This window comes from Protopterus annectens, chromosome 1.part2, assembly GCF_019279795.1.
Source record: "Protopterus annectens isolate FY-2018-M chromosome 1.part2, PAN1.0, whole genome shotgun sequence".
In the NCBI taxonomy this organism is placed as follows: domain Eukaryota; kingdom Metazoa; phylum Chordata; order Ceratodontiformes; family Protopteridae; genus Protopterus; species Protopterus annectens.
The window spans coordinates 257,951,924-257,979,817 of NC_056727.1; the positions used below are offsets into that span (position 1 = coordinate 257,951,924).

The 27,894-nt window shown below is 43.2% G+C and overlaps 1 protein-coding gene across 1 annotated transcript in view; it reads right to left on the reverse strand.

Annotated features, from left to right (window-relative positions):
* Positions 1 to 23,824: 23,824 nt before the first annotated feature.
* PPP3R1 (protein phosphatase 3 regulatory subunit B, alpha) overlaps positions 23,825 to 27,894 on the reverse strand; it is a 715,388-nt gene continuing 711,318 nt past the window's right edge. Inside the window, exon 6 of the mRNA XM_044055966.1 lies at positions 23,825 to 25,971. Within this exon, the coding sequence (XP_043911901.1) occupies positions 25,924 to 25,971 (48 nt within the window). The 3' untranslated portion in view covers positions 23,825 to 25,923. The remainder of the gene's footprint in view (positions 25,972 to 27,894) is intronic.

Consider the following 27,894-nt stretch of genomic DNA (forward strand, 5'->3'; position numbering starts at 1 on the left):
ACAGATGACTGGACGTCTGCAGGAATGGACCCTAAGAGAATTTGAAAGTTGCTTGATCAAATCCCTTTGCAACCTAGTAATATGTGCCGAATAATTCAGTGACCTACTGGAAAAGTCACTGAAGTGTAGACGCGCTTCCCAAATCTGTCCATCGCCTCAGACTCCCTGTTAGGGGAATGAACAGTGGAACTCTGTTAAGCAAGTTCCTTTTTGGTGGCAGCCACCATGACCGTGACATCCACAGACATCCCTTTATCCCAAAATTCCTTCCCCGAAGGTGGTGCTAGAATTTTGTCTGGCTTCCTGGGTATCGGTTCAACTGTCACAGGTTCCTTCCAAGTCCACTGAGCAATCATATCAGTTAGATTATCAGCACGCGGAATAACCCAGGAGATAGATGGGCTAGCTGCAAACATGTCCAGAAATACTGACTCCTTGGGTGAAGGGTTGCTGGGGGTCCAACCACCTGTTTCAGGATCTAGAGGATGTCTCCAAATGAGATGTTTTCTGGGGGGTGATCATGGGGACCCTTCCCCTTCATGGAAGTCTGTATCCTCTATGACTCGAGAGTCTTGAGGACAGTGTAAGGGCCTCCTCTTACAGTTCCTCTTCCTAGGGACCCCTTGGTGGGGTGTTCCTGGAAGGTGTCATAACAGACTAACACCATGCTGGGTAGTTTTGAGGTCTTGGACTGGCTGTCCCTGTGGCATTGAATGGTGAGGCTCTAGGCACAGAGGTATCTAGGTGGATTGGAAATTTGAGGGGGTTGGATCAATCAGTCCTGTTGAAGCAGATAAAACCCTCTTCACAACCTTGAAGGCCAAATACTCTGGAGAAGAACTTTGAGCTGAGAAGACAGGCTTCTGGTTCGTTACCACCTCCCCCTGAAAGCAGTCACCGAGGAGGAAGTTAGAGCAAAGCTATCCAATGCCACAACACCAAGGAGCAGAGATGTCTCTAAAACCTTTGGAGTTGACTCCAATGCTTTGGATCAAACATGGAGGTTTCCTCTCCAACAGTCCTCCAGATCTGAAAATCTGAGCCAAGGCACTATTAAATCTGTCAATAAGGTGATCCTCAGATCTGAGCCTGACGGACCTGGAAGACCCAGATCCTGGGTCTCTGAAACAACCAAGAGAATCAAAGGAGGAGTCTCTGAGATGGAATGGACAATGGATGGCTTGCCTGATCAGAGCCAGCAGGTGCCAATAACACATCCATCTGGATCTGCTCAGAGAGAAACTTCCTCATCACCCGATTCAAATCTTCTTCAGTTAAGCCTATAGATGATCGAGATTGATGCCATCAAGGAGATTTTGAATGGCACCTCTCTAGGAAAGACGACAAGCCTAGAAGGTACAGGATCTACAGATGGATAATACCAGGTTTTGGGTAAAGGCATAGGATCCTGAGACATAGGATCCGACAGCCTCTTAGTGGGATCTGAGGATATTGGCTCAGACAATCTCTCTCTACAGATCTGAGGGGGAAGAGGTACGAGAGCTCCTTGGATCTAATTTTGAATTTTTCCTGGAAAGCTTGGAGGATGGAGCCAAGGAAGTAGATGAAGCAGAAGATTTCAACTCTGGGGGGGACTGAGCCCCTGCGATAGACTCTCCGAATGAAGAAGGTAACAAACCTTTTAATATCAGCTTGCTTTTCCTATCCACCAAAGCACGTGGATTAAATTTACAATTAGTACATTCTTCTTGAAGATGTTGAGGGCCCAAACAGTAGACACAGACACTGGTGAGCATCTGATAAAGGCATTTTATGTCCACACTTGGAATATTTTTTTGAAACTAGAAGGCCCTTTCTCAGTCATAGTAATGACAAAAGAGAAACCAAAGAAGAAATAGGGGAGCTTTACATAATAAAAAAAAAAAAAAAAAAAAAAAAAAAAAAAAAAAAAAAAAAATTTAGCAGAAAAAGAATAGTAATTACCAACAATGGTAATTAAGGTTACTCTAACAAGTAGGAAATGGAGTAGAAAGAGAATAGCGAACACAAACTATGGCAAAGTAGATAACTCTATCAAGTACGAAAAACAGGAGAAATTTCAATAAACTAGGATAAAATAGCTATATTAATTTATGAGGATAAAGGAACTATAAAGGAAGAGAAATATGATGTAACTTATCTTGAAAAATAAACTATGAATCTCAAGAGTTACAGCAATCATGTCTTTCATGAAAAGCAGAAAACAAGATCTAAGGTAAATTAGGGTCGGTGCATTTTGGCTAAGGGAGAAGCTTGAGAGCTTTTTGGTTTCCACGTGCTTTAGTAACGGCAGAGTTGAGCTGAACCCATCAGCTGAGAATAAAATAAAAAAAAAAAACGTTAGATCTGCTGTTAAAAAGGAATAATTAGAGCATATTCAAAATTGCATGAAAACTGGAAGAATCAATCAGTGGAGGTTAGAAAGCATTGGGAAGATAGACTGGATAAGCAATTCACAAAGAAACAATGGTGGGATATAATTATGTCTTCTAAATATGCAACAAACTCTAAAAGATTTAGGATCTTTGCTTGGAAGTGTTTACATAGGTATTTTTATACACCAAGTAGACTCCAAAGAATTTTTTCTCAGATAGCAAATGTTGGAGGTGTGATGGGAAAGAAAGTAATTGGAAACATATTTTCTTGTAGTGTAATAAGTTGACAGACTTTAAAAATTCCCTGCAGGCTTCTCCATCAAAAATACTGGGTGAGCGAACTGGTATAACTAAGGAAATTATTTTTGGAGCTATGATACAGAATCAGAATTGCCTAGACATAGTAAAGCACTGCTGAGTCTAATTATGGTGGTTGCCTAAAAAGCAATTACTAGAAAATGGTAACCAAAGTCTAATCCAACTGTACTTGACGGTCAATATAGTAAAGATAAAAACTGTAGATAAGATCTTTAGAAAAGGGTTGGAGCAAATTACATAGAAAAAAATGGGAGTTGTGGGAATACATGCAGAGGAGGAATGGGGTTTAAAAGAAGGCAGAATTTGAATGAGCTATGGACAGTGACTGGATAGATTATAAGTGACATATGATGTTTGCAACTAAAGTTATGTCAGTATAGTTTGTTTTCATTTATATAAATGTATGATTGCCTAGGTCATTAAATGATAATTTAATAAAGATATTTCTTGGTAAAAAAAAAAAAATATATATATATATATATATATATATATATATGGGTCCCCTACAGAATTTCGAAGCTTAAAACTTCGAAATTCATATGATCGAAGTTTTAAAACTTCAGAATCCTGAAGAGAGACTGGCATACAGCGCGGAACGGAAGACTTCCCTTTTCCTCGCTGTAGTGCGATCTCGGAGTTGGTATATTTAAGGTGTAGGGGGGCTTGTTTTTTGATGTGCTGACTTTTGGGGGGGGGGGGTGGAGTTCATAATTACGAAAATTCCAAGATCTCAGGATTCTGAACTCGATATTCTGAAACTCGAGATTGTGGTATTTCAAAATTAAGAAGTGGAACCATATGTGTGTGTGTGTGTGTATATATATATATATATATATATATATATATATATATATATATATATATATATATATATGCGCCTGGTATTAAAAAATCTTTACATAGACTATGCTCAAAATTACTGTATGAAGCAGATTCTTCATGATGAGGTATGAAATCAGACTTTGCCTCACTGCTGCTGAGCTTTACATGGCTTCATATTTTAAAATACTCTAGCAGTGACTCCTTTCCACAAGAATGTAACAGCTGTCCAGAAAATGCTACAGATTTATACCCTATAAAAATGAACTCTTATGGCCAAGATAAAAACCTTGGGGGATGAGTCAAGATCAAAAGGAAGACATGCAACCTGAAACTGATACTTGCTCACTAGAAACCTGATGAACCTGCTTGTGTGGTGGATCTGGCTCTATTGAAGGACAGAGATCCGGGGACTGAAGGATTACCATTTTAACTTTTAAACTCTGAAATGTTTATTAAAAACAAAAAATAGGAGGATACTGACATCAATATTCTTCATACTCACAGCCATCTGGAATGACACCCTTAATGAAAACTGTAGGAAAATTTCCCAGCTTCTGCAAAACTAAGGAATTATGCACCCAACCAATGGTATTGTTAAAACGGGAGAAGAATTGCTTGCTAATAAGTGCAAAATGTCATTCCTGCATCAGGAGTACATGGGAAGGAAGGGGTCAAGTATTTATTACCATATTTAAAATATCACCAGATTACAGATAAATGAGATGGCAATGTAAATCATCATCAGCCCCCTTTTTCCCCATTTTTTCTACATGGGGTCAGGGTATTGTGTTAACTGTCACCAACTCTCTTGCTTCAGTGCCACACTCCTGCCTTCTTCAACACTCATATCTGACTGTCGCATATCTTTCAAACAATCCATCCACCCCTTTGCTGGATGTCCTCGCTTCCTCTTACCTTCTTCCTGTCTGTCCTAAATTTTCCTCACCAGATTTGTCCTTTTCTAAGTGTCCACACCACCGTAATGTTTTCTCTTTGATCTTTTCTGCAATTGGAGTTACTTTGGCTTCTGCTCTTATGTCCTCATTTCTTCGTCTGTCCCATGGTGTGCATCCTACCACCCTTCTCAGGCACTTAATTTCCATCACCTCTAGCTTCTTCAACTGTTCAGCCTTTACTGCCTAGGTTTCTGTACCATACAGCAGTACCAGTTGCACCACAGTCTTGTACACCTTACTTTTCAGCTTCGTTAGCATTCTTCTGTCATAGACTACACCTGACACTTCATGCCAGTTGGCTGCAGCCCCACCGATTCTAGCTTTGACCTCTTCATTCAGACTTCTCCTCCTCAATCACCCCTCCCAGATAATTGAAGCAGTTTACCTGTTCCACTATCTTCCCTTCTACCTCTATTCTGTTTCTTCTGATTTCTCCAATTTGCTGCCATTATGACTGTCTTATCTGTGCTTAGTTTCATCCCATGAGCTTTCAGTTTTGCATTCCATTCTCCTATCCTTTGCTGAAGTTCTAGCTCAGAGTCTGCCTGTAATGCCACATCGTCTGCATACAGCAACTTTGTTGATCTGTCCCTTCCAACCTATTTGCTAATGTAGTCCATCACTAGTATGAACAGCAGTGGGCTCAGAGCTGAACCCTGGTGTACACCCACTCCCACTGGGAACCCCTCTGTGAAGCCGAACACTGTTTGTACATGAGTCATTGAGTCCTTGTACATAGCCTGCACTAATTCTACCAATTTCCTGGGACTTCAAACCGCAGTACTGCCCAGATCAGCTTTCTTGGGACCTTGGAGTATGCTTTCTCCAAGTCTAGGAATGCCCATTTGGCTATCTCCTCATCTCTAGCTTCTTCTCAAGTATCGGTCTCACTGCAAACATGGGGTCAATTGTGCTGCATCCTGTCTGAATATGAACTGTTCATCTCCCATCTTACATTCTACTATTCTGTGTACCAGTTTATCAATCATCCTCTCGAGAACTTTCATGCAATGTGATAGAGTTTGATGCCTCTGTACTGCCCACAGTTGTGGATGCTCCCTTTGTTCTTGTACACTAGCATGAGTATGCTTATTCAACAGTCATCTGGGATACGCCTTTCTTTCCACGCTATTAGTACCCTCAGTAACCATTTCTCCCCATCTCACCCAGCATCTTTATCATATCTGCTGTGACCTCATCTGAGCCTGCTGCTTTCCCTAACAATTTTCCTCAGTGCTGTTCTTACTTCTTCTAGGGTAGGCTCCTTTTTTTCTCTCATCGTAGGTTGTTTCTGGAGCAGTACAGCTTCTGTGGGGTTTTCTTCATTGAGAAACTGCTGGAAATACTCCTTCCATCTGCCTTTGATGTCCTGTGGACTGGTGAGCAGGTTGTTGCTGGCACCACTTATGAAGGGTGTCTTATCTTCATCTTTCTGTCTTTGCCTTGCAACCTGCAGTTTCTTTGTGCCACTTACTGAGTCACTTTCCAGAAGCTGGTAGAGTGCCTCCGATGCCCTATTCTTTGCTACTGCAACTTGTTTCTTAGCTTCTTTATTAGCCAACCAGTAGTCCTTCCTAGCCTGGTCAGTCATTTCTATCTCCCACTTCTTCCTGAACCCTTCCTTTTGATGACTTCCTGGACTTCTGCATTCCACCACCAGCTTTCCTTATTTCTATACCTGGCTCGGCCACACATGTTTTCTGTAGTCCTAACACATGCTGTTTTTAGGGACTGACATTCTTGTTCAACTTCACCTATTTCCTCTTCTTGGGGTGCTAGAGCCCTGAGTAATTCCTTGAACTGTTGTACTTTCTCATATCAACTTCCAGGTCTTCATCCTGGTCTCTGTTGAATTTAGAGCCCTCTCTGTCCACTGCTTGCAGCAGATTGTGGCAACTAGTGGTTTATGCTGTGGGCTGACTGTTTCACTGGGGATGACTGGATTCTACAACCCAGCACCTTTTCCTTACTAGGAGGAAGTCTACTTGAGTTGCAGGTTGGCTACTATTATGTGATCTTGTGACTCTCTTTCTGAACCATGTGTTGGCTACTATAAATCCATATGCCAGACTTCAGTCTAGAATGGCTTCTCCTCCTTTATTCCTGTTGTCACAGCCATGTGGACCCAGCCAGTCCCCATATCCTGTTCTGTCTGTCCCGATATGTGCATTCAAGTCACCCATTATCAAAACCAATTAATGGTGTCCTGCTTTATCTAGTAGGTCTTGCAACTGCTGTCTGAATGCACTCTTTCCTTCACTATCACAACCCTACAATTCTGCCCTATCATTACACTCGAGTCGGATTGCCATGAGTCTGTCATTAATTCTGATATCCTTCACTACCTTCTGAAGCTTCTCTCTCAATTCCTATACCATTTCTAGCTTGTCCCCTTCCTGAATTGTAGAGTCTGGATCCCAAGCCAAGGGGCTTTGCTGCACTGCCCTTCCATCTAGTCTCTTGGACAGACAGGATATCCAGCCGACTCCATATCATCATGTCATCCACTTACAAGCTGTGTCCTCAGTATAAGTGTACCAATTCTCAGTTCATGTTTGGCAGGTTGGTTGGTTTTACGTCCAGCTTTTGCTCGACAGAATTATCCCAGTTAACCCAGGTTGGGCAATTAGACACTGGCTGGCCAGTAGCTTACTGACCCAGGGCTGCTGGGCTTTATGGTAGGCACACACTGGCCGATAGGGGCATATATACCCCTCCCACCATCAGCAAGGGTCCCTGGCATAGGTCAGAGTAGGCCGGGTTCTCAAATCACTTATCACTGGTAACCACCCATGCGCATTTTGATGACATTAGTCGACATGACTATCGCTTAGAGCCATACTTTACATAGTCAAGTGGCTAGCCCTGCCACTGCACAGTCTGTTATCTGTATTCTCCTATCTTGAGGATACTGTGCACCACAGTAGATGCCCAAAGCAGTTGGCATGTAAAACTCTTCCCTCTATAGGGCACCATGTAGAGTCTGTGCTGCTGCCCACAGCTCCATTCATTGGTGAGTCTGAGATGGAAACAATCACAGCATGTTTTTCAGACATGGGAGAATGTGCAAACTCCAAACAGGCATTGATGAGAGATAAGGATCGAACCTTGTACCTCGTGCATGGGAGGCGAAGATCTTAACCATTATGCCAACTGGTCTCTCAATACAAATATCGCAAATTAAAACAACTACGGTAAAAATAAATAAAATATTGCCTTCAATGCACTTAGGCATACCTTCTTAAAGAAAATGTAGGTTTGCTACGATGCAAAGGTGATTCAAGGGGCTACGACATGGTAATTCTCATTTCTTTGAGGCACCTCTAGGCAGACCACGTCTCTTTCCCTTCTGCAAAGTTTTTTTTTTTTTTTTTAATGGAATGGCAGCCAAGAAGAGGAGTTGCATGAAATATGTCCAATTACAAAATTACTAATTTTATGGAAAGAAAATTAAAGCATATAATGTCTATACAGCCACTAGAAAGTCATAAAAAGTTGGTTACAGAATGCATAACACCTTTGAAGTGGTGCCTTGATAAGGAACATTAAGGTACACTAGATAAATTTCACCTTCCAGCCTCCAAAAAATTAAAATTTTTCTACTCTTATCAATCTGTGTTGTCCATTTTCATTCTTCCTCAACTGACAGGTCTCAAATCTAGCTTGGGGATGTTTACTAGACTCACTGATCCAACTCTTAAGCTCCTTCCTTTACCCATAATGCCCCGGCCAACCTGAATTGGTAATGACTGGTTCCTAGCCCCAAGCGTAGATATCTCCTGAAGCACATATTTGGAGTGATGGTACAAGTCCTTGAGATCCATCGAGCACATCCAGTCGTCCTTGTGCAACAGACGCAGAATGGACTTAACCGTAACCACTCAGAACCTCGACTTCTTTATGTATTCATTTAGTTTGCTTTGATCCAAGATGGGTCCTCTGTCTTTTTCTGCACCAAAAAGAAGCGAGAGGTCTGAATCCTCTGTTCGGTTGGGACCTCTTGGACGACTCTTCTTTGCAACAGTTGTTGGATTTCCTGTGTTGCCCATTCCCTTTGATTGGGTGGCACGTCAAAAAGGCTTCTGGAGTTTGGGGGAAGAAGAGAGAATGGAAGCTAATAATCTCTGAATATTATGCTAAGCACCCAACAATTCTGAGTCAACTGGGTCCATGCTTCTGGGTGCAAAGCTAGTCAGCCCCCGACTGCTTCAAGAGAAGGACAGTCAGGCAGCTCTTCAGGAGTGCTGGTAGGGTTTATCTTGAGGAGGTTCCCTAAAATCCTGGTTTTGCGGACCCCCTCTGCCTCTAGGATGGCATCTACCATCAAACCCTCCCCCTCTAGAGGTTTCCCAGTGCAGTTCCTGGAAAGGCCCTTGGGATTTGCAAACCACATTTTCTTACCTCCATGTTGGTTCCTGGAGAAGGACCTCTAGGGGTAGAAAATTTGATTCTAACATTTGATTCTAACAGCAGAAAGGATCTTTCCATCCTTTTCACTATGGGTAAGCGTGTCTGGAACTGACGGGCCAAAAAGGGAAGAGCCATCATAAGGTGCATGCATGAACAACGCCTTAAAGGGCTCCGCAAAAGGCAAATAGTCGCATCCAGGCATGCCTCCTTAGGGAAAATCCCAAACCAGCTGCTTGCGAGATGCCCTCCATGGTATGGGAGGTTAACCTCATCGATGAGTTGGCGATGGACGACAGTGGTCAGCTTGGGAAAAACGTTCTTAAATTCCTCCGCAGGCATGGACTCGAGAAAAGCTGACAGTTTCTTGATCAGATCTCTCTGCAGCCGAGCAGCATGAGCCAGGTAGTTCAATGACCTCAGCACAAAGGTGGCGGAGGCATAAACGCTCTTCCCAATCCTGTCCAGTGCTCTACAGACTCCTTGTCAGGCGGATGGACATTAGCTGTTTCTTCTGCCAGCTTTTTGTGGCTGCTGCCACCACGATGGAATAGACTATGGGACCCTTACTCCAGTGTTTTCTGTCTGCATGGGGGACCACAAACCTACTGGGTTGTTTGGGTATTGGCTCAATGGTGTCCGGTTCCCTCCATGCTTGCCAAGATACCAAATCCACCAGGGCATCCACCGGGGGTGGGGGAGGGGGTGTCACCCAAAATGTAGCTGGACCCATCCCAAACTCCTCCAAAAAAACTGACTCCTCAGAGGAAGGAGTTTGGGCAGACCACCCACCTTTCTGCTTCAGGATCTCTAATATGTCCCCAAAGGAGACATCTTCAGGTGGAGATCAGGGGGATCCTTCCTCATCTAAGTTAGTATCCTCGTTTAAGGACTCCAATGGGGAACCCAAGTGCCTACTTTTGCACGTCTTCATTCGAGGAATTCCTCGGCTGGGTGTTTTGGGGAAGTGTCGGAAGAAGAGGATCCCTCCAGAACAGGGAATTCTTGGAGGCAGCTCAGAACAGGAAGACTCATGGCAGGATGAGAGAGAGCAAAGCCTAGATCCGACGGAGGGTACAGGGGCGGACTGGGGAACCTCTGCTGTCGGATCTCCAACTTGGGAGAAAACGCTCTCCACTATCTGAAAAGCCAAAGGACCAGGAAAAGCCCTTTCCATCTCCCTGGGAGCTGAAACCACTGAGGAGAAAAGTACAGTTTTGTACCTACCATAAATGTAGATGTCCGAACAGGATAGCATCTGCAGTCCTTACAAATGGGTTGTCCTGTCGTCAGGCAGCCCTTCGGTCGGCCGGATTCCAAAGTCTGGGTCTGGCCTCGGCTGGTGTCGCACTTCACCCGACGTCATAGCTGCAGTTCTTCGGGTATAAAGGCATCAGCCGACGCCATTTTCCTCAGTGTTTCTTGCCCCAGATGCCAGTTGCCCTCCTGGATAGCTAAATTTTTGGATAAATGCCAATGTTTCCAAAAGGTAGAAGGCAAACACAAAAAATAAGCATGTATGTACATATATACAAATACACCATAAGAAATCCCCCCCAGCTAGCTATTAGGTGGGCAAATACCCTAGGAATACCACAGAGGGGAAGGAGGGTGGGTAATCCTGACTGCAGATGCTATCCTGTTCGGACATCTACATTTATGGTAGGTACAAAACTGTACTATGTCCTTCAAGGATGCATCTGCAGTCCTTACAAATGGGTAGAATACCATAGCCAAACTAGGGGAGGAGGAAGAAGAAATTTATGGTGTAGTTAGGATCCCTTGCAAAACAGCAGTGGCAAACCCTGCTCGGGATCTAGAGTATAGAGGTAAGTTATAATGCTTGGCAAATGTATGCACAGAGGTCCAAGTAGCAGCCTCTATAATGTCCTTGGTAGCCACCCCTCATAAGAAAGCTGTGGTAGTGGCTGTAGCCCTTGTAGAATGAGGCCTTATGTTCTGTGGAATTTGCTTTCCATGGTAGGAGTAACAGAATCTAATGCAATTTCCTATCCACTTGGAGATTGTCTGTTTGGAAATTGCTTTTCCTTCCCTTCCTGTTGCATATGCTACCAGAAGCTGGTCAGTTTTTCTATTGCCCTTGGTTCTGTCCAGGTAGTAGCGCAACTGTCTATGTACATCCAAGGTATGCAGCAGTCTTTCCCCCCTGTTCTGTGGATTGGGTAAGAAGGTAGGTAGGTGGATTGCCTGGTTTAGAGACACTCTGGATACCACCTTAGGCATAAATGTAGGATTAGTTCTCATGGACACTCTATCTTGATGGAAGATTAGGAAGGTTTGTACTGCCATTAAAGCCTGTAGTTCCGAAACCCTTCTTGCTGAAGTAATTGCCAGCAGGAAAGCAGTTTTCCAGGATAGGTGTTGAAGATCTGCTGTTGCTGCTGGTTCGAAAGGGGGGAGTGTCAATTTTTCTAGCACAAAGTTCAAGTCCCATGCTGGTAATAGTGGTTTCCTAGGAGGTTTTACATTCTTAATTCCTCTCAGAAACTGCCTGAGTAGAGGATGTGAAAAGACAGGGGGATCGAAGCTGTATTCTGCAGAAATAGCTGATGCATGTATCTTGATGGAGGAATAGGACAGGCCTGTATGGAGAAGCTCTGCCAAATACTCCAGGATGTTGGCAATGTCTACTTTTGACACATCTTTCCCCCTTTCAGTACTCCAAATGAGAAACCTTTTCCATTTTCCTGCATAGTTCCTTCTTGTTGAAGGTCTGCGGGCCTCAAGGATAATGTCTTTAACCCTTTGGGATAAATCTGGGTTAGTTGCTCTTATGTAATGTTCCAGGCAGTCAGTTGCAGAGTTTTCAGGTTTGGATGCAGGATGTTGTAGTCGCTCTGAGTTAACATCAAAGGAATCGGGGTAGTGTCCACGTTCCCGAGACATGCTCCTCAGTAATGGATACCAATGTTGTCTTGGCCAATCTGGAGCTATCAGAATTATCCTTGGACGTTCCTCTTTGATTTTCAGTAGTACCTTGTGCATCAAAGGAAGAGGTGGAAATGCATATGCTGTCAGGCCTTTCCAACTGAAGGATAGAGAGTCCACCTTCCAAGCAAGTGGGTGGTATGTCCTTGTGCAGAATTTCTTGAGCTGGTGATTGAGTGGGGATGCGAATAGGTCTATTTGTGGCAGTCCCCATTTCTTTGTGATGGCCTTGAAGATGTCCGGGTGTAGCATCCATTCGTGAGCATCCGAGGTAGTTCTGCTTAACATGTCTGCTAGGATGTTTTCTTTTCCCGGTACAAATATTGCCTGTAACTGAATGTTGTAACTCAGAGCCATATTCCATAGGTCCAGAGCCATTCGGCATAGAGGGTATGAATGAGTGCCTCCCTGTTTGTTGATGTACCACATGACTGTGGTGTTGTCTGTCCTTATCATCAATTGGCCTTCTTGGAGGAATGGTCTGAAATTCTGGATTGCTAGTTTTACTGCCAGCATTTCTATTTGATTTAAGTGCAGGTGCAGCTGATCTGGAGTTCTTAAGCCAAGTATGCACTTGACCAGCATGTGGGCCCCCAACCGAGGTCTGAGGCGTCCGTTGTGATGGTTTGGCTTGGTTGAATGCTGTGGAAGGACAAACCTGGGTTTGACTGGCATGCCTGAGCCCACCATAGGAACTCTTGTTTCAGGCATGGGATTAGTGGTATTTGGATTCTAAGCTGTGCCTGTGTTGAGACCATAAATTCTTTAGGTACCACTGTAGCTTTCTCATATGCAGTCTGGCATGGGGACCAGGATTATGCAGGATGCCATGAAGCCCAAGGCCTGCAGTACTTTCCTTGCTGTTAGTTTGTTCTGCTTTGTTAATGCCAAGAAGTAGAGAGGAAGTTGTTCTTGTTTTTCTGCAGTTAGGAATGCCATCTGTTTTACTGTGTCCAATTCTGCACCCAAGAAGGTTATTGTTTGGGATGGTATCAGTCTTAACCTTTGTAAATTGACTGTGTATCCCAGGGCTTGTAGTAAGCAAATGACTCTTTGTAAGTCTTGTGTCAGCTTGTTTTTTTGTCCGCTTGTATCAGGCAGTCGTCCAGGTATGGATAAATTTGGATTCCCTGAAGCCTGCAGTGAGCGATTACTGATGCCAGGCATTTCGTGAACACTCTGGGCAGTAGATAAGCCAAAGGGCAATGCTGAGAATTGATAATGCTCTGATCCTGCAAGAAATCTGAGGTATCTTCTGCAATTTGGTCGTATGGGGACGTGCAGGTATGCCTCCTTGAGATCTAGAGTTACCAGCCAATACTCCTTGCCCAGCATGGGAAGAAGTTGCTGTAGGGTCAGCATTTTGAATTTTGGAACAATGATGAATGTGTTTAAAGCGGACAGGTCGAGAATAGGCCTCCAATTTTTCTCTTTTCTTGGTACCAGGAAGAGTCTGGAGTAAAATCCCTTGCCTTGTTCTGTAGGTGGTACCCTTTCCACAGCACTCATCTTTGCTAATTGAGCTATTTGTTTTAGAGCTTCTGTCTTTTGATTTGGTGGTAGGTTTGGCATTCCTCTTTACTGGTAAAGTGTGGAAATGAAACCTGTAGCCTTGGTCTATAGTTTGCAAAATCCACTTGTCTCTTGTGATATAGTGCCAGTTTTTTGAAAATAAGGCTAACTTTCCGCCTAAGGGTGCTGCTATTTGTTCCCTGGTAGGCGGTGTCAGAGCCAAGTCACTGTGATTGTCCTGTTGCAGTGGTAGTGGTTGTGTCTGTGCCTCGTTGGTTGTTGCCTTGCCACTGGCGTCCCCTGTAGGCACCACCTCTGGATTGATTTCTGCCTCGAACGCCTATTCCTGCCTCTCTGAGTTTTAGAGGAGTCTGGAAATGACCAATTTTTGGAAGGCCAGTTCCTGCTAAACCTTGGGGGCTGAACCTGTAAGAAATCTTTCACTGTTTGTACAGATTTTGCCTTCTCTTCCATTTTCTTCAGTACCTGTTGGGCAGGAGAACCAAATAGACTGACCTTATCCATAGGAGCATCTAATAGCTTTGCTTTAACATGATCCGGCAAGGCCTGTTCTTTCAACCATGCATGCCTTCTTATAACTGTGCCAGTCATGGCTGATCTAAATGAAGCCTCCAGTGCATCATAGCCACATTTTAAGGAATGGTTACTAACCTGCTGAATGTTATTCACCATTTCTAGAACATATTTCTTATCTAAGGAATCATCAGAGGACAGTTTCTTAGTTAACTGATCAAGCATAAACTCTTGGTATTGGATCATATGAAACTGACAGTTCAAAGCTCTAGCTGAGAGAGTAGCAGAGGTGTATACTTTTTTACCCCATCTCTCTAAGGACCTGGATTCCCTTTCAGAAGGGAGAGGGTTTTTCGCTGAGGTCGGCTACTGCCTTGGGCCCCTGGGAGATAGTCTCAGGATCTGCAAAAGGAGCCTTGTATAAATGGTGATGAGTGTCCGGGACCCTGTAGAACCTATCGGGCTTAGCAGGGGCTGGAGGTAAAGTATCAGGAGCAGTGCAAGCATCATTAAATGCATCATCCACAACAGGAAGAACTGGAGGTATAGCTAAAGGCCTATGTTGCGGTAAGTGTAAAAAGGTCCTAAGCCTTTTTCTTGAATCTGAGAAATCTTGTCCCTGCCATTGGAATTGCTCTCTCATGGCATGTAAAGTTTCCCCAAAGGAAAATTCCTCTGGTGGAGAGGCAGAAGGAATCGATTCTTCAGCATCGGAATCTTCATAAGTAGAAAAAGGAGCCTCTGGATGGTCTGTATTGTCTGTATCATCAGAAGAGTCATCTGAGGACACTGGCTCTGGGGGCTCTGCTCTTGGTCTCTTTTCTGGAGGTTGAGAGGCCCTGTCTGGGTGAGATTGGGATCCCCTTATTAAAGAGATGAGATCCTCTGCCAGAGTAAGCATTTGGGAACTGGAACTGGGCCTGTGAGAGGGGGGCTTAACAGGCACAGACTTAGAAGTTTTGGCTGCTTTAGCCCTGGCAAAGGCCTTTATAGACATGGCTGCAGGAGGCCTAGCAGCACCACGTGCTGGGGTAGAAACATCCAAAGGGATGGTGTCCGATAATTCTTGTGAAACCACAGTAGTAGGTAAAACTTCAGAGGCCGATTCAACTAGGGTAGAAGGGGCCTCGGTAGTAGTAATGGATTCGGCTGAAGATTGAACCGTTTGCTCGGTTTTGGCCGAAACAGAGACACTCGCGGTTTGCTTAACCGTGGTTTCGGCCGAAACCGCGGACAGCGAGTGTCGGTCCTTTTCTTTGCGTTTCTTAACAATTTGAGTAGTCGGAGGATCCGACGGCATTATGTACGCAAAGTCTGAGCCGAAAAACTGTTCAGCAAACTCCGACCGACGCCTAAGCGTTCGTCGGTTGAAAGAAGCACAGGCTAAACAAGCTGCTACGTCGTGGTCTGGGCCTAAACAAGGTAAGCAGTAAGAGTGGAAATCTTTATGAGGTATTTGTTTCCCACAAGTTAAACAGTTATTCACTTTTTCTGACATCGGCTGAGGCAAGAAAGAGTCCCCAACGGGGTACTTAGCTTTTAGAAGTCTTCGAAGTAGTATTCGGTAGTAGTAATCTCTGGATCTGACCGACCGGCACTTGCGAACAGCTTCTGCTTCGGGCGCCACGCGGCAAGAAAGACTGAGGAAAATGGTGTCGGCTAATGCCTTTATACCCGAAGAACTGCAGCTATGACGTCGGGTGAAGTGCGACACCAGCCGAGGCCAGACCCAGACTTTGGAATCCGGCCGACCGAAGGGCTGCCTGACGACAGGACAACCCATTTGTAAGGACTGCAGATGCATCCTTGAAGGACATCAGGCAGGACTCGCTCCAAATCCACGGCTTCCAGAAGGGTCAGATCCGAGTGGTTAAGTGCCAAAGTGCCTTATGGAAGGGACGGCTCCGAAAAGGACGGAGCTGATCCCAGTCACCCAGACCCAGCACCAATGCCATGGCTCCAAAACTTACTCTGCTCCGAAAAGGGTGGAAAAGGGCTCGTCAAGGGCATCCTCGATGTCAAAGGAGGGAGCTTTCTTGGGGCCAAACTCAATCACCATGGCAGTCCTGAATCCTGCGACTCCAAAGCAGAGGGTCGGATCAGAGGAGTCCTGATGGTACGGCTTGGGTAGCTCATGGATCTGGCAGAGGATGGAGTCGAAACTAACCCCATTTGGATCTGGGCCTTTAGGAATTTCCTCATCATCCTGTCCATATCTGCCATGGACCAGCTTCTAGAGGACCTAGATGAAGCTGACAAGGGGGGCTGGGAATGCTTGGACTTAGAGGACAGTGCAGGAGACCTCAAAGTCCTCGGATCCGGAGGTACAGGAATCTGATGTAGGAGCCGACTAAGGCATGGGAGATATAGTGATGACATCCCCTGAATCAGTAGAGACTGCAGGATCTGACAAAGGGGGTAAATTCTGCAGATCTGACTGAGTTGGATCCAAAGATTTCTTGTGCTTTTTCGGTTCAAGAGAGTCCCTGGAGAAACTGGAATGGACCTCTTTCTATTCCTTCACTCCTGCAGGACAGGAAGAAGCCACAAATGGGGTCTGAGCCTCTGGAGCAGGGAAGGGAAGAAGGCCCCGAAGAATAAGCTTATTCTGATGGTCTACTAAAGCCAGAGGGTTGAAAGTGGCACAGATGTTGCACCCAGGCAGTACACGCACTCCTTGTGGGCATTCTGGTTGGGAATTTTATGCCCACAAGAAGTGCAGCGTTTAAAGCCAGGTACCAGTTTGTCACTCATGCCTATGAAAACCCCCCGCCAAAATAAAGGCCACTAGGAACGAAGTATCACTTTCTAATGCATTAACTATAAACTATAACCTTAAAGTTGAAGTTTAGAATTTAATCTCTAAGCTTAACTAAGTTAAAGTTTAACGCTAAGATAAATACAAATACAATTAACCTTTTTTATTTTATTTATTTTTAAGAACAGATAGTCAAAAAGGAGGGAAGGAGGACTTGCAAATTTACGTAAAGACTGAAGAAAAACTACAACAATTAGGAAACCAATCTACCCAAGCTTGAGAGAATGCTGATCCGCAATCAATTCATTGAGCGGCAAATAAGATCTGAGGTACTTGGGTGGATACAGGGCATTATGGTTAGGAAGGAAGAGCTTGAGAGTCAGATCCAGGTCTGTAGTATGTGGCCGAACCAGATCTGATGGTTGGGTCAGAGACCCTATCATAAGTAAGAATGAAGAAGACATCAGATCAGGCAAATTAATGGTTTGGTTAATATTCACTTCCAATGCTACATCTGGCAGTAAGTACGAATTGGTTTGTAAGGTATCTTTATGAAGATCACAAATGGGGATTTGGAAGAGAGTGCCTAGATCTCAAACACTCGCCCAGCAGATGTAGTGGCCAAAAGTAAAGCAGTTTTCCATGATAAAAAAATTTAAGTCCGCTCTAGCCAATGGTTCAAGAGTCAAAGCCTGCAGCACAACTGTTAAATCTCAGGGTGGTGTAGAATCCTTTATTGGGAGCTAAAGCAAAACAGATATCTTTGAAGGTCTTACACAATTTTGATTAAGTTAATGAAGAAGTATTTTCCCCTGAAAGAAAATTAGAAATTGCTGCCACCTGCACTTTAAAAATAGTGAAACTAGTCCCTTCGTGAAACAGAGACTAAAAACTCCAGGACAGCAGGAATGGGGGTGCTGAAAGGGTCTAATTCTTTATTTTTTGCACAGTCTGAAAATGTTGCCACTTTTTGTTTAATAAGTTCCATAACATGTTGCTGGTACTTCAGCATGTGAAACTGACAATTCAATGCCCTAACAGCAAGAGTTGCAGAGGTATACATCTTCTTACCCCATCTGTCCAAAGCTCTGGAATCCCTGTCAAAAGGGGTGGGATTCTTGGCTGTAGTAGCCTTGATACATTTAGGCCCCTGGGAAACTATCTCTGCGTCAGCAGTAGGATTCCTGAAAATAAATTTGTGAGTGTCAGGTACTCTGTAGTACCAGTCTGGTTTCCTAGGGGCAGGAGGTAAAGTGTCAGGAATAAGACTGGATTCCATAAAATCATCATCCACAACATCCAGGACAGGGGGTATTGCTAAGGACCTGTATTGAGGCAATTCTATAAATTCTCCAAGTCTCTTTTTGGACTGAGGATAGTCTTGGCATTCCCAGTGGAAATGCTCTTGTAAGTTATGCAAGGTTTCACCAAAAGAAAAATCCTCTGGTTGGTGGCAAAGGGAATGGATTCCTCTGCATCCGAATCCTCATAAGCAAATAAAGGCATGTCTTCATAATCAGAAATTTCAGAGTCATCGGACTCCTGGTCAGTAGACGCTGAAGGGGACTGGACTCTGTCTCTTAGCAGGGGAAGGCTGACTTCCCCTAATCAGCATAATGAGGTCTTCAGCCATTCTAAGCAGTTGTTTTTGTGGGATGGGAGCAGGTGCATGCGCTTTGGTCACCTGTTTTCTAGGCGTAGTGCGCACTCTGGGCCTAAGAAACTCGGTAGTTTTGGTTCAAAAAGTCGCTGGTTTGAGTCGAACATTGGTTGGGCGAATAACTGCCTCAGAAGCCGGTGCCTGCTCAGCAGCTTTGGACCCCATCCAAGGTAGAGACATCTGCAGGTTCCATAGTCGAAGAAGAGTCTCACTGCATATCGGACACCGAATGGGTCTCAGTAGAGGCCTGCGAATCCACTGAAGCGGGCATCAGGGGCTGCAAAAGCACCTCACTGAGGTACTGGCGACTAGCTTAACGGAAGCATCTTCGGCAGTTTTGGAACTATGCGGTCTGTCTCTATCTTTACATTTTTTCGGAATATCGGTAGTCGGATGGCTTACCGAAGACATTTCAGAATACAGAGATTGAGAGCGAAAGAATTTAGTGGCAGAGAGCCTGATGACGAATGGTTCGGGTGTTAAATAAGGCACAAAACCAACAGTGAGGGACCCCGTGGTCTGGTCCTAAAACAGGTGACGCCGTAAGAATGAAAATCTCTGCGAGGTATTTGCTTTCCACAGGCAAGACAATTGTTAACTTTTTCTGACATCAGTTAGAGCAAGAAAAAAGGATCCCCAATGGGGTACTTAGCTTTAGAAGACTTCAGGATTATTAAATTCTTAAACGAAAATTCAGATAGCAGCCAACCAGCACTTGCAAACTGCTTCTGCTTCAGGTTCCTCAGCAAGAAAGACTGATGTAACAGCGTCGGCTGCCTGTTTTTATACCCCTGACGTTAGTCCTGGAGCAACAGCATCTGACGGAGAAATACTAAGTCTCTGGTATTCAGGCCAACTGAGGGCTACCTGCAGGCAGATAACCCAAATGTGAGAACTGCAACAGTGAAACACGAAGAACATTTAGTGGACCATCCACCTTTCTGCCTGAAGATTTCTAAGAGGTCTATGAAGGAGCCATGATCTGGTAGAGACCGTGGGGACCCCCTCCCCTTCATTTAAGTCAGTGTCTTTGGTTAGTGACTCCTGAGGGGAGGCTATGTGCCTCCTCTTGCACATTCACTTGAGGAACTTCCTCACTGGGATGGTTCCAGACAGGTGTCCGAAGAGAGGGGAAGCCCTCAAAGGGGACTGTCTGGACACGTGAGAGGGCAGATGTTCTCGTCTGACAGGTCTGAGAGGACCAGAGCTCGGACCTGATTGAGACAGAGCTGTAGATCACAAGAAAGAGTAGCCATGTCTCTTGAATGAGAGAAGACCCTTTCTCCACCACTTCAAAAAGCAGAAGGACTGGGAGAAGCCATAGTTGGCTGCACAGGTGTCAAAGCTCTAGATCCACCCTGCCCAACCCTACCCGGATCCCTGGCTCGAAGGTGGAGCAGACCCAAGCTAACCAAAGCCGAAGCCAAGTGGGGCAGGGATGGCTACAATAACCTCACCAAACCCCCCAGACCCAGCACTGTCACTTTGGCTCCGGGACTCATCCCAGTCCAAGGGAATAGGTGCTGGACAAGTGAGGGCTGTAGTCAGAGTAGAAGAGCTAGCGGTCTTCAGATCCGATGCGGACATCTCTAGGAGTTATTGAATACGAAGTCTTAAAAGAAGCTGGTCAGATAAGACAAATCACAATGGGGGAAACAGAAGGAAGGCTCACCGATCTGATGGGAAATGGAGCCCGGATAACCCCCATCTGAATCTAAACTCTGAGGAACTTCATCATCCTATCCACTTCGGCATCAGAAAGGTTCCTGGAGGACCTGATGGAGGAAGCAGCAGACTGGGGTTGACACACTCTCCTTGGGGTCTCTTGTAGGAAGAGAGAGAATAGAGTCAAGGAGAGACAGGCTCCGGAAAGAACCCTGGGGACCAGGTCCTTTGAGACTTGGACTGGCTAAGTGTCGGATCTGAGGGCATCTGATCCTACTATTCTCACTTTGGATCACAGGGTATCGGGTCCAATTTCTTGTGTACTTTGGCACAAGGTTCTGAAGAAGCAGATGGCATTGAAGAGTGGGTTGGAGACTGCTTTCTCAATTATTTTGCCTCCAAATGGGTCTTAAATATTTTTGTGCGGGAAAAAGACGAAGGAGGAGGAGGAGAATAGCAATCCCTTTGGGTTAAGGGTCCTGGAATGGAATCCAGCACATACAGAACATTAGGTATTCAAATGGGACACACCCAGACAATAAACACACTTCCAGTGTGAATCATAATTATGGATCCTGTACCCATAAGGAAGTGCATTTTTTAAACCCAGTGGGTTTTTCAGTCATAATCACAAAAATGGTAAAAGAAGAGAGAGCAACAATTTAACTATCAACAATGGCAAGATAAGGAATTACCTTCTAAAGGGTTGGAAGGAAAAGGGAAGCACCAACAATGGTACTGAAAACTACTGAAGGCAGAAAACAGGAGAATATATAAATTACAACCCTAATGTGATAGAACTCCAGGAAAACTAAGGTAAGGGAGGAAGAGGTGATTAGAACAGATAATATTACAATAAAAATACAAACAAAATGCACTCATTGTAATTAAAAACTATACCCTAAAGCTCTGTGATAAGGATCTGCATCTGTAGCATAAGGGAGGAAATGAGATCTAAGGTACTGCAGGGTGACCTTATGGGTAAAGGGAGGAGCTCCAAAATTGGATTTGGGAGTCTAGTAAATGGGGCAGAGTCATATCAGAGATCTGATCCAAGACTCATGAGTTGAACAAATGAAAAGAACATCTGATTCAGTTTATCAGTATTAAAACAAACAAGTAATTGCTTGGAAACTGAAGAAGTCATCCACAGACTTCACCACCAAGTTATAGTACACATGGACTTGTTATACTTCTACAGTCAGCTAAAGGCTCTAACCCTAATTGCTTGTTGTCTTATTTTATACTCTGTGATGCTGCCACCTACAAGTTATAAAGACAAGCAGCAGACATTTTTGTAGGCATGTACGAAAAGTGGACAACAAGGATAAACGATAAAAAAGACAAGCTACCAAAACCAGAAAATACTTTCCCATGAATGCTGGCTAAACACCTGCCAGGTTGGAATGAAACTGGAAATGCTTTCTCCAACAACATTCCAGAACTGGGAAGGCTGTTCTAAAGACTGCCAAGAGGATAAGGTCAAAGCCACCAAGATAAAAAATGAAGAGCAGAAAGAACCACATGTAATCTTACCATCTTGTAGTGGCCATTTTTCTAAAAAGAAGCTGGGTTGGAACAATAGCAGAAATACACCCTCTGATGCAGAGTAATCCCTGTTTTGAAGGTAATCAGTAATGGCTTGCAAGAGGTCTCCAAGGGACACCAACCTCAAAATGCATCATCTGAGAACTTATACCCAGTTAATCCAAAGAAACAGGTTAGGTGAAGTCATGTGGTCTTACACTGGCCCTTGGCACACCATCTGCCCCATCAAAACTGCACCTAGCAACTTGGAAGCTGACCTTAAATGTCACACTAAGGACCTTTTCAGTAAGCAAACAGTCAAACTTTTCAAAGGCCTATTTCACATGTGCATACTGGAAACATACTAGATGAGAAAGCAACTTCAAAAACAATGTCTGTAGGGGCTCACACAACATATACACTAGTTCTGCCACAATAGCCCACAGCATTAACTCTTTTTTTCATATGTAAGAGGACTCAATGTAAACATCTTTGTGACCTAATCAGGACACAGAACATTACAAAGGAAGATTCTTAAATGAGCCAGATATCTCTGAGTAGAGATAACACAGATATTCTGCCTGACTTAACAAAAGACATGGATCAACCCTAGACTGCCTAAAGCAGAAAGTTTCTCAGAAGAAAGGCAATGCCAAAGCAATTCAGCATCCCAAAGTAGAGCTAACATAAGATAACAGCTCACTATCCATGCCAGTTTTCAGCATGTTTTCCACAGATTCTAACATGGAGTATTCTAAGGGGCAATGAAACTCCTCTTCCAGGGCCAGAAAGAGTACTGAAGGTAATTCTGGATGGCTATACATCAGAAGGTATTAAGATGTGTGGTTGAAAGGCACTGCAATGAGGAAAAACTACGAATGGTGTATTAAGCTGTTTAATCACTGCATTTCATTTATCGGAATTTGTTAACCAGGGTAAAATACTGATCACAACAGAGCAATTTTAGCCTCAACCTACATTTCAACAGACAGTGGTATACCACAAAACTAGGTTCTCTGCCACCAGGGAACAAGTTCTTGACTTTTTTTTTCAGCATCAGAACATGGGCCTCTAGCATAAATGTGCAACCAAAAATCACTTAAGAACCAAATTCACCATGATCCCAAATTCTAACTATGTCAATTGATGGAACAGCAAGTATTACTTGATCAGATCTGTATACTGTAATGAGAAATTGAGATTGTGCATGTTAAGGTTTCCTTCCCAACAGGGGATGCTGTAAAGTCACCTCTCCATTCAAGCACCATAATGGTCAAAGAAATACCTCCCAATGACCTTTGATTAAACAAGGATGAATCAGAATGATCAGACACCAATCTGGATACGGATGGAAGCAAACTTATAATTCTAGTGCCTTGTTAAGTGCAAGTCAAGGGATCCAGAAAACCATTCTCCCTTTTTTTCAGGAGCATGGACTCCACTGTGTCCAAATGACATGTGGCTGGGTAAGCTCTGTAATTCTCCCACCTCCTGTACATGGCATCATGGGGCAACACGAAGGTGACATTCCCAAGAAGGTAAGTTATAGCTGTAGGTGCATTCCTGTGAATGACTAAGGAAAACAAGTGAAAAGTAAGACTAGACTAAAAAGAATTGGGGACGACAAGCTCCTTAATCCCAAGCAACAGACATACCAAAATGGATCAAAGCGTTACTAGTCAATACAAAGAATCAGGCAAGACAGCTTAGAATTTTTTTTTCCAGGAGTAAACCTATTAACCTCTCAAAGTATGTATTTTGCATTGCCGAATTTCACATCTTCTGAACAACCACTCAAAGGATAAGAACAAACACAGTACTTTGTTTCAAACGAAAACTGTAATTTTAGAAGTGGCATTAAAACAGAAAATAATGCTACTTTAAGGACGAATAGAAAATTACCACTTTAAACCCTTAAATGTTGCAGCAAACCGTTTGCAATGACGAAGGGATTATATTCAATTCCACCTCTGTGCATCATAAAACAGTGAGCTATTCCCAGTGAATGCTCTTTACTGAAGATATGATTGCAGGTGGAACAGTTTTATTTATTAAACAGATCCTGCTACAAAGGATACAAGTAAAAACAGATGCAGTAAGACTGTGGTGGAAGAAAGTACCACACAAACAATTGCTGAAAGCAAGCTTAAAAACTTCTGATGAAGTAGTCTGTGCTATAGAAATACCATAAATGGACACTTAAGCTATGTTTACACCCTTAAAAGCCAGGATAACTGATTTTGCTGCAGAGAACGTATGCTTGACATGCCCTGGACACATGCTGCCGAAAAGAGCAGCAAATTAAGTTTTTTTCTGATAATGAAACAAAACATGGTCACAATAACAAGTTTAAAATGTTTTATTTCGATCGAGTCATACAGTTTGGAGATTCCTATAGTTCCCACAGCATATGATGCAGCATGCAAAAAGAAAAGAAAATATATAAACATTCAACATTAACCATTTCCCACACAAATTGAAGAAATCGTTTCCCCTTTAATAAGAAAATAATGCTTGCACTACTATCTATAACATCGGCCAAATTATGCACAAGCAACAAAGAGAAAGAGAAAGCATTTACTAAAATATATGTAACAAATACTTATGTACAAAATAAATTCACAAAAGACTAATTTCCCCTTGAAGCAGAGCACATGGCAGTTGACACTGGAACAGATATGACCACTTGCAGGGACTACCCCAAGCCAAGTACTGATCCAGAGGAATACAAGAGTTACATGTAGTGGAGTTTTTTTTTCCTTTTAAACTTAAACATTGATCTAAGTTTGGCAACAATTTTTTGTCTTTTTTATTTTAAATATGAACATGAACATTGCTTTATGTAAACAAGAGGAACATTTCAAATCATTCTACATGCAAAAAACTCCATGTCATGCAAGGACACCAAGCACCTGGATTTCTCTCACAGACAGAGCCCATGGATGTGCAGCACTAAGCTGAAGGAACAGCTATGGCAGATAGGTGCTTGAGTTAGCAGATTGTCTCCAACCTGCATTTTCAGCAACTAGTCATTTTTTTAATCAAAACCATTGTACTGAAGTTCTAATTACTGAATGAATCAATGAATGAATGCAGGATAAACGTGTATTTATCTAGGAATCTATTAAATGTTTAAAATTCCAACCAATAAGTACCACTGCAGGAAAGGGAAGGGATGTGGAAATATTTTTTGTAACATAGCCTAATACCTGCTAAAAACACACTCCAGAGTAATATATTGTTTCAAATAACTCAAAACAGGACCATGAAAAAAGCAAAAAAAATCATACATATATATATAAGGGATTGCAGAGGGTAACCAGGATGTATGTTTAGCTAATGATTGTACATTTGCTTTTTTATCAATGTAATAAATCAAAAGAACAAACCCCCCCACCCAAAATCATACCTAATATACATATATTCAACATCATTGATTTTTGCTGCCTGCAGTAGGTTTAGAAGGGATAACATCACAAAGGTAAAAACAAACTAGTCTTAAGTGTTTTACTGAAGTATGCAATGTTGAAAACGTGGGCATTTTAAAAGTTAAGAGTGCTACCAGTTTTCTAATTCACATTCAGTATGTTAAGTGTTAAAAAAAGCTGATTACACTTGAAAACATTAATCCAAAGAAAGTTATTATGGGGATGTTTACTAGGTGCAACTTCTAGAATATGAAATAAGAGAATGAATTCTACACAAAGCATTCTGCAGTTTCAGCTCTTGGCATCTGCATTGTACTACATTATCTAGAATTTTATTAAAAGACCTAGGTGAGACACAGTCCCCGATACATATTAACAGGTATAAATAAAACATATAGTCCCCAATGTTACAAAAATGCAAAAATATTTAGCTTAGGTAAAACAGGACATAAAGATGTTTTGTCAAACCAGCCAATATACAAACATTCTATGGAGGGTCAAAGGTAATAAAAATGTGAACACAGATAATTTACTGTATTCATACTACATACAAAAGCAGTGTGAAACCCAAGTTTTGTGCATGCATATATTGTACTGGTTCAAGTTCTGCTTGGCACTTTGTCCTCTATCTTTGTTGTTGCTGAAATCAAGTATATTAAGTTCAAGCCCATCTAGCTACTGTTTTGTAGAAAGCTACAGGTATACTTCCTTGTTATAAAAGACAGAACAAAATAAATTAAAAAGAAAAAAGCCAAGTCCCCTTCCCTTTCTCCATCATACCGATATGCTCTTCCCATTATGCTGTCCTTCAGACTTTAAAGTGCTACACCAAGTTATTGAGATAACTGAAGTTCAATAACACTTAGTTGGCTTCATGAGGCTCATGTTGGAAAAAGTGGCTTCACAGAGATAAATACTTCCATTTAAATACACAGAGAGCATTGCTGGACATCTTGAGCAGATCTTCAGAGATGGAGAAGAAAGCAAGTGTTGAATGGTGCTCTGAAAATGGTCACACATCTACCACCATCTTTTTGTGAATATCTAGGCCTCCTACAACCTGCATAAGTAACAAAAATCCAGTATTAATGCACATAAATAAATGCTACAATTAAATGTGTTCCAAAATGATGCAGAATAAGTTGCATAAATGAGGGAAAAGAAACCAGTACAGCAAACCATACATTAAAGACTCAGCAGATTTCGGTCAAAAAACAACTAAGATAACTTGTTTTAATACCAAGTGACATCCTTTGCATTTGAATCTCAAATGTGAACAAAAAATTATCTCAGAATACAAGCAGGATCTACCACTACTTATTCAATTGGTATTTGATGATGTGCAAGTAGGCTCACAGGTACTTAGTAGGCTGTTGATCCTTGAGGATCGATAGAAGCCTAGCCATACAATTCTATGAAGTTTTTTTTAGCCCTTGTATATTAAATACAAATAATAAAAATGGCAGCAGGCTGGTCAGCTTACCTTTCATTTATTTTTATTTATCGTCTTGTCCAGGTTTGGTCCCACAAGGTTAGTGGCCGCTTTTCATGGGAGACCAGAGGTAGTAGTTCTACAATTGGGGAAAATATGGCAAGGGCATTAGGGAACTTATGTTATGGTACTTGCAAACAGTACCTCTAGAAATTACAAGCACACGCTCCAGCCCTAACGCAACGGTGGCTGGGAGTACGTCTTCACATCATGGAAACCAAAAATGAGGGAGCAGAAATGAATGCCAGTTCAGGAGATGGTGTTATAGTAGACCTGGACATTTTGTTTCAACAAAACCTTTTTGTGGAGTTGAAGGAAAAAGAGAATGAGGGTGCTGTTACAACCCTCCAGTTGGGAGAGTTGCGGGATGACATACTGCAAGAAATGATTGCTCAGACTGAACCAAACAAAAGCGGTGAAGTACAGTTGTGTACACTTACCATAAATGTAGATGTTAGAGTGTATTCACTGTTGCAGTCCTCACATTTGGGTTATGCATGCCAGGGTAGCGCTCGGCCAGACCGAATACCAGAGACTTTGTATTTCTGCGTCGGTTGCTGTAGCATGAGGACTGATGTCAGGTTGTCAGTAAGTAAGTAAGGCAGCCGAAGCCATTACATCAGTTTTTCTTACCCTAACTTGTCAGAAGCCCCCAAAGTGGGAGGCTAGGTTCTGGTGGAAGAACCTCACCAGTGGAAAATAAATACCAATATGTCCCTTGTAAGGAAATGAGAACAACAAGGAAGAATGGTAACAAAAGGAGAAAGAGAAAAAAGGGGGATGGAGGGAGGGAAACCAGGACTAACAGTGAATACACTCTAACATCTACATTTATGGTAAGTGTACACAACTGTACTATGTTCTTCGTGTTTCACTGTTGCAGTCATCACATTAGGGGAGATTCCCAAAGCTGAGGAAATGGGTGGAGGCAGTCAAGGAAGCTAGGGGCTGGCTAGGATGCCCTGCAAGACTGCAGAGGCAAACCCTGCCCTGGATTTGGAGAAGAGAGGCAGGTGGTAATGCTTGGTAAAAGTGTGATCAGACGTCCAGGTGGCAGCATCCAGGATGTCCCTGGTGGGGACTCCTCTGAGGAAAGCTGCAGCGATGGAGGCTGCTCTGCTGGAGTGTGTCCTGACCACCTTAGGAGGAGGCTTACCATGCTGTTTGCAACAGAAATGGATGCAGTGTGGAATCCATGTGGAAATGGTTTGTCTGTGCACATCTAGAGAGTGAAGAATCCTTTCCCCCTTGTTCTGCGGATTAGGAAAGAAGGTGGGAAAATGAATGGATTGGTTGAGAGCCATACTGGACACCACCTTGGGCATGAAGGACGTGTTAATTCTGAGGGATATCCTGTCCGCATGAAAGATGATGAAGGGTTCCACAGCCATGAGTGCTTGCAGCTCAGAGACTCTTCTGGCTGAAGTGATGGCCAGAAGGAAGGCAGTCTTCCAGGAGAGAAATTCTAGCTCTGCAGAAGAAGCTGGTTTG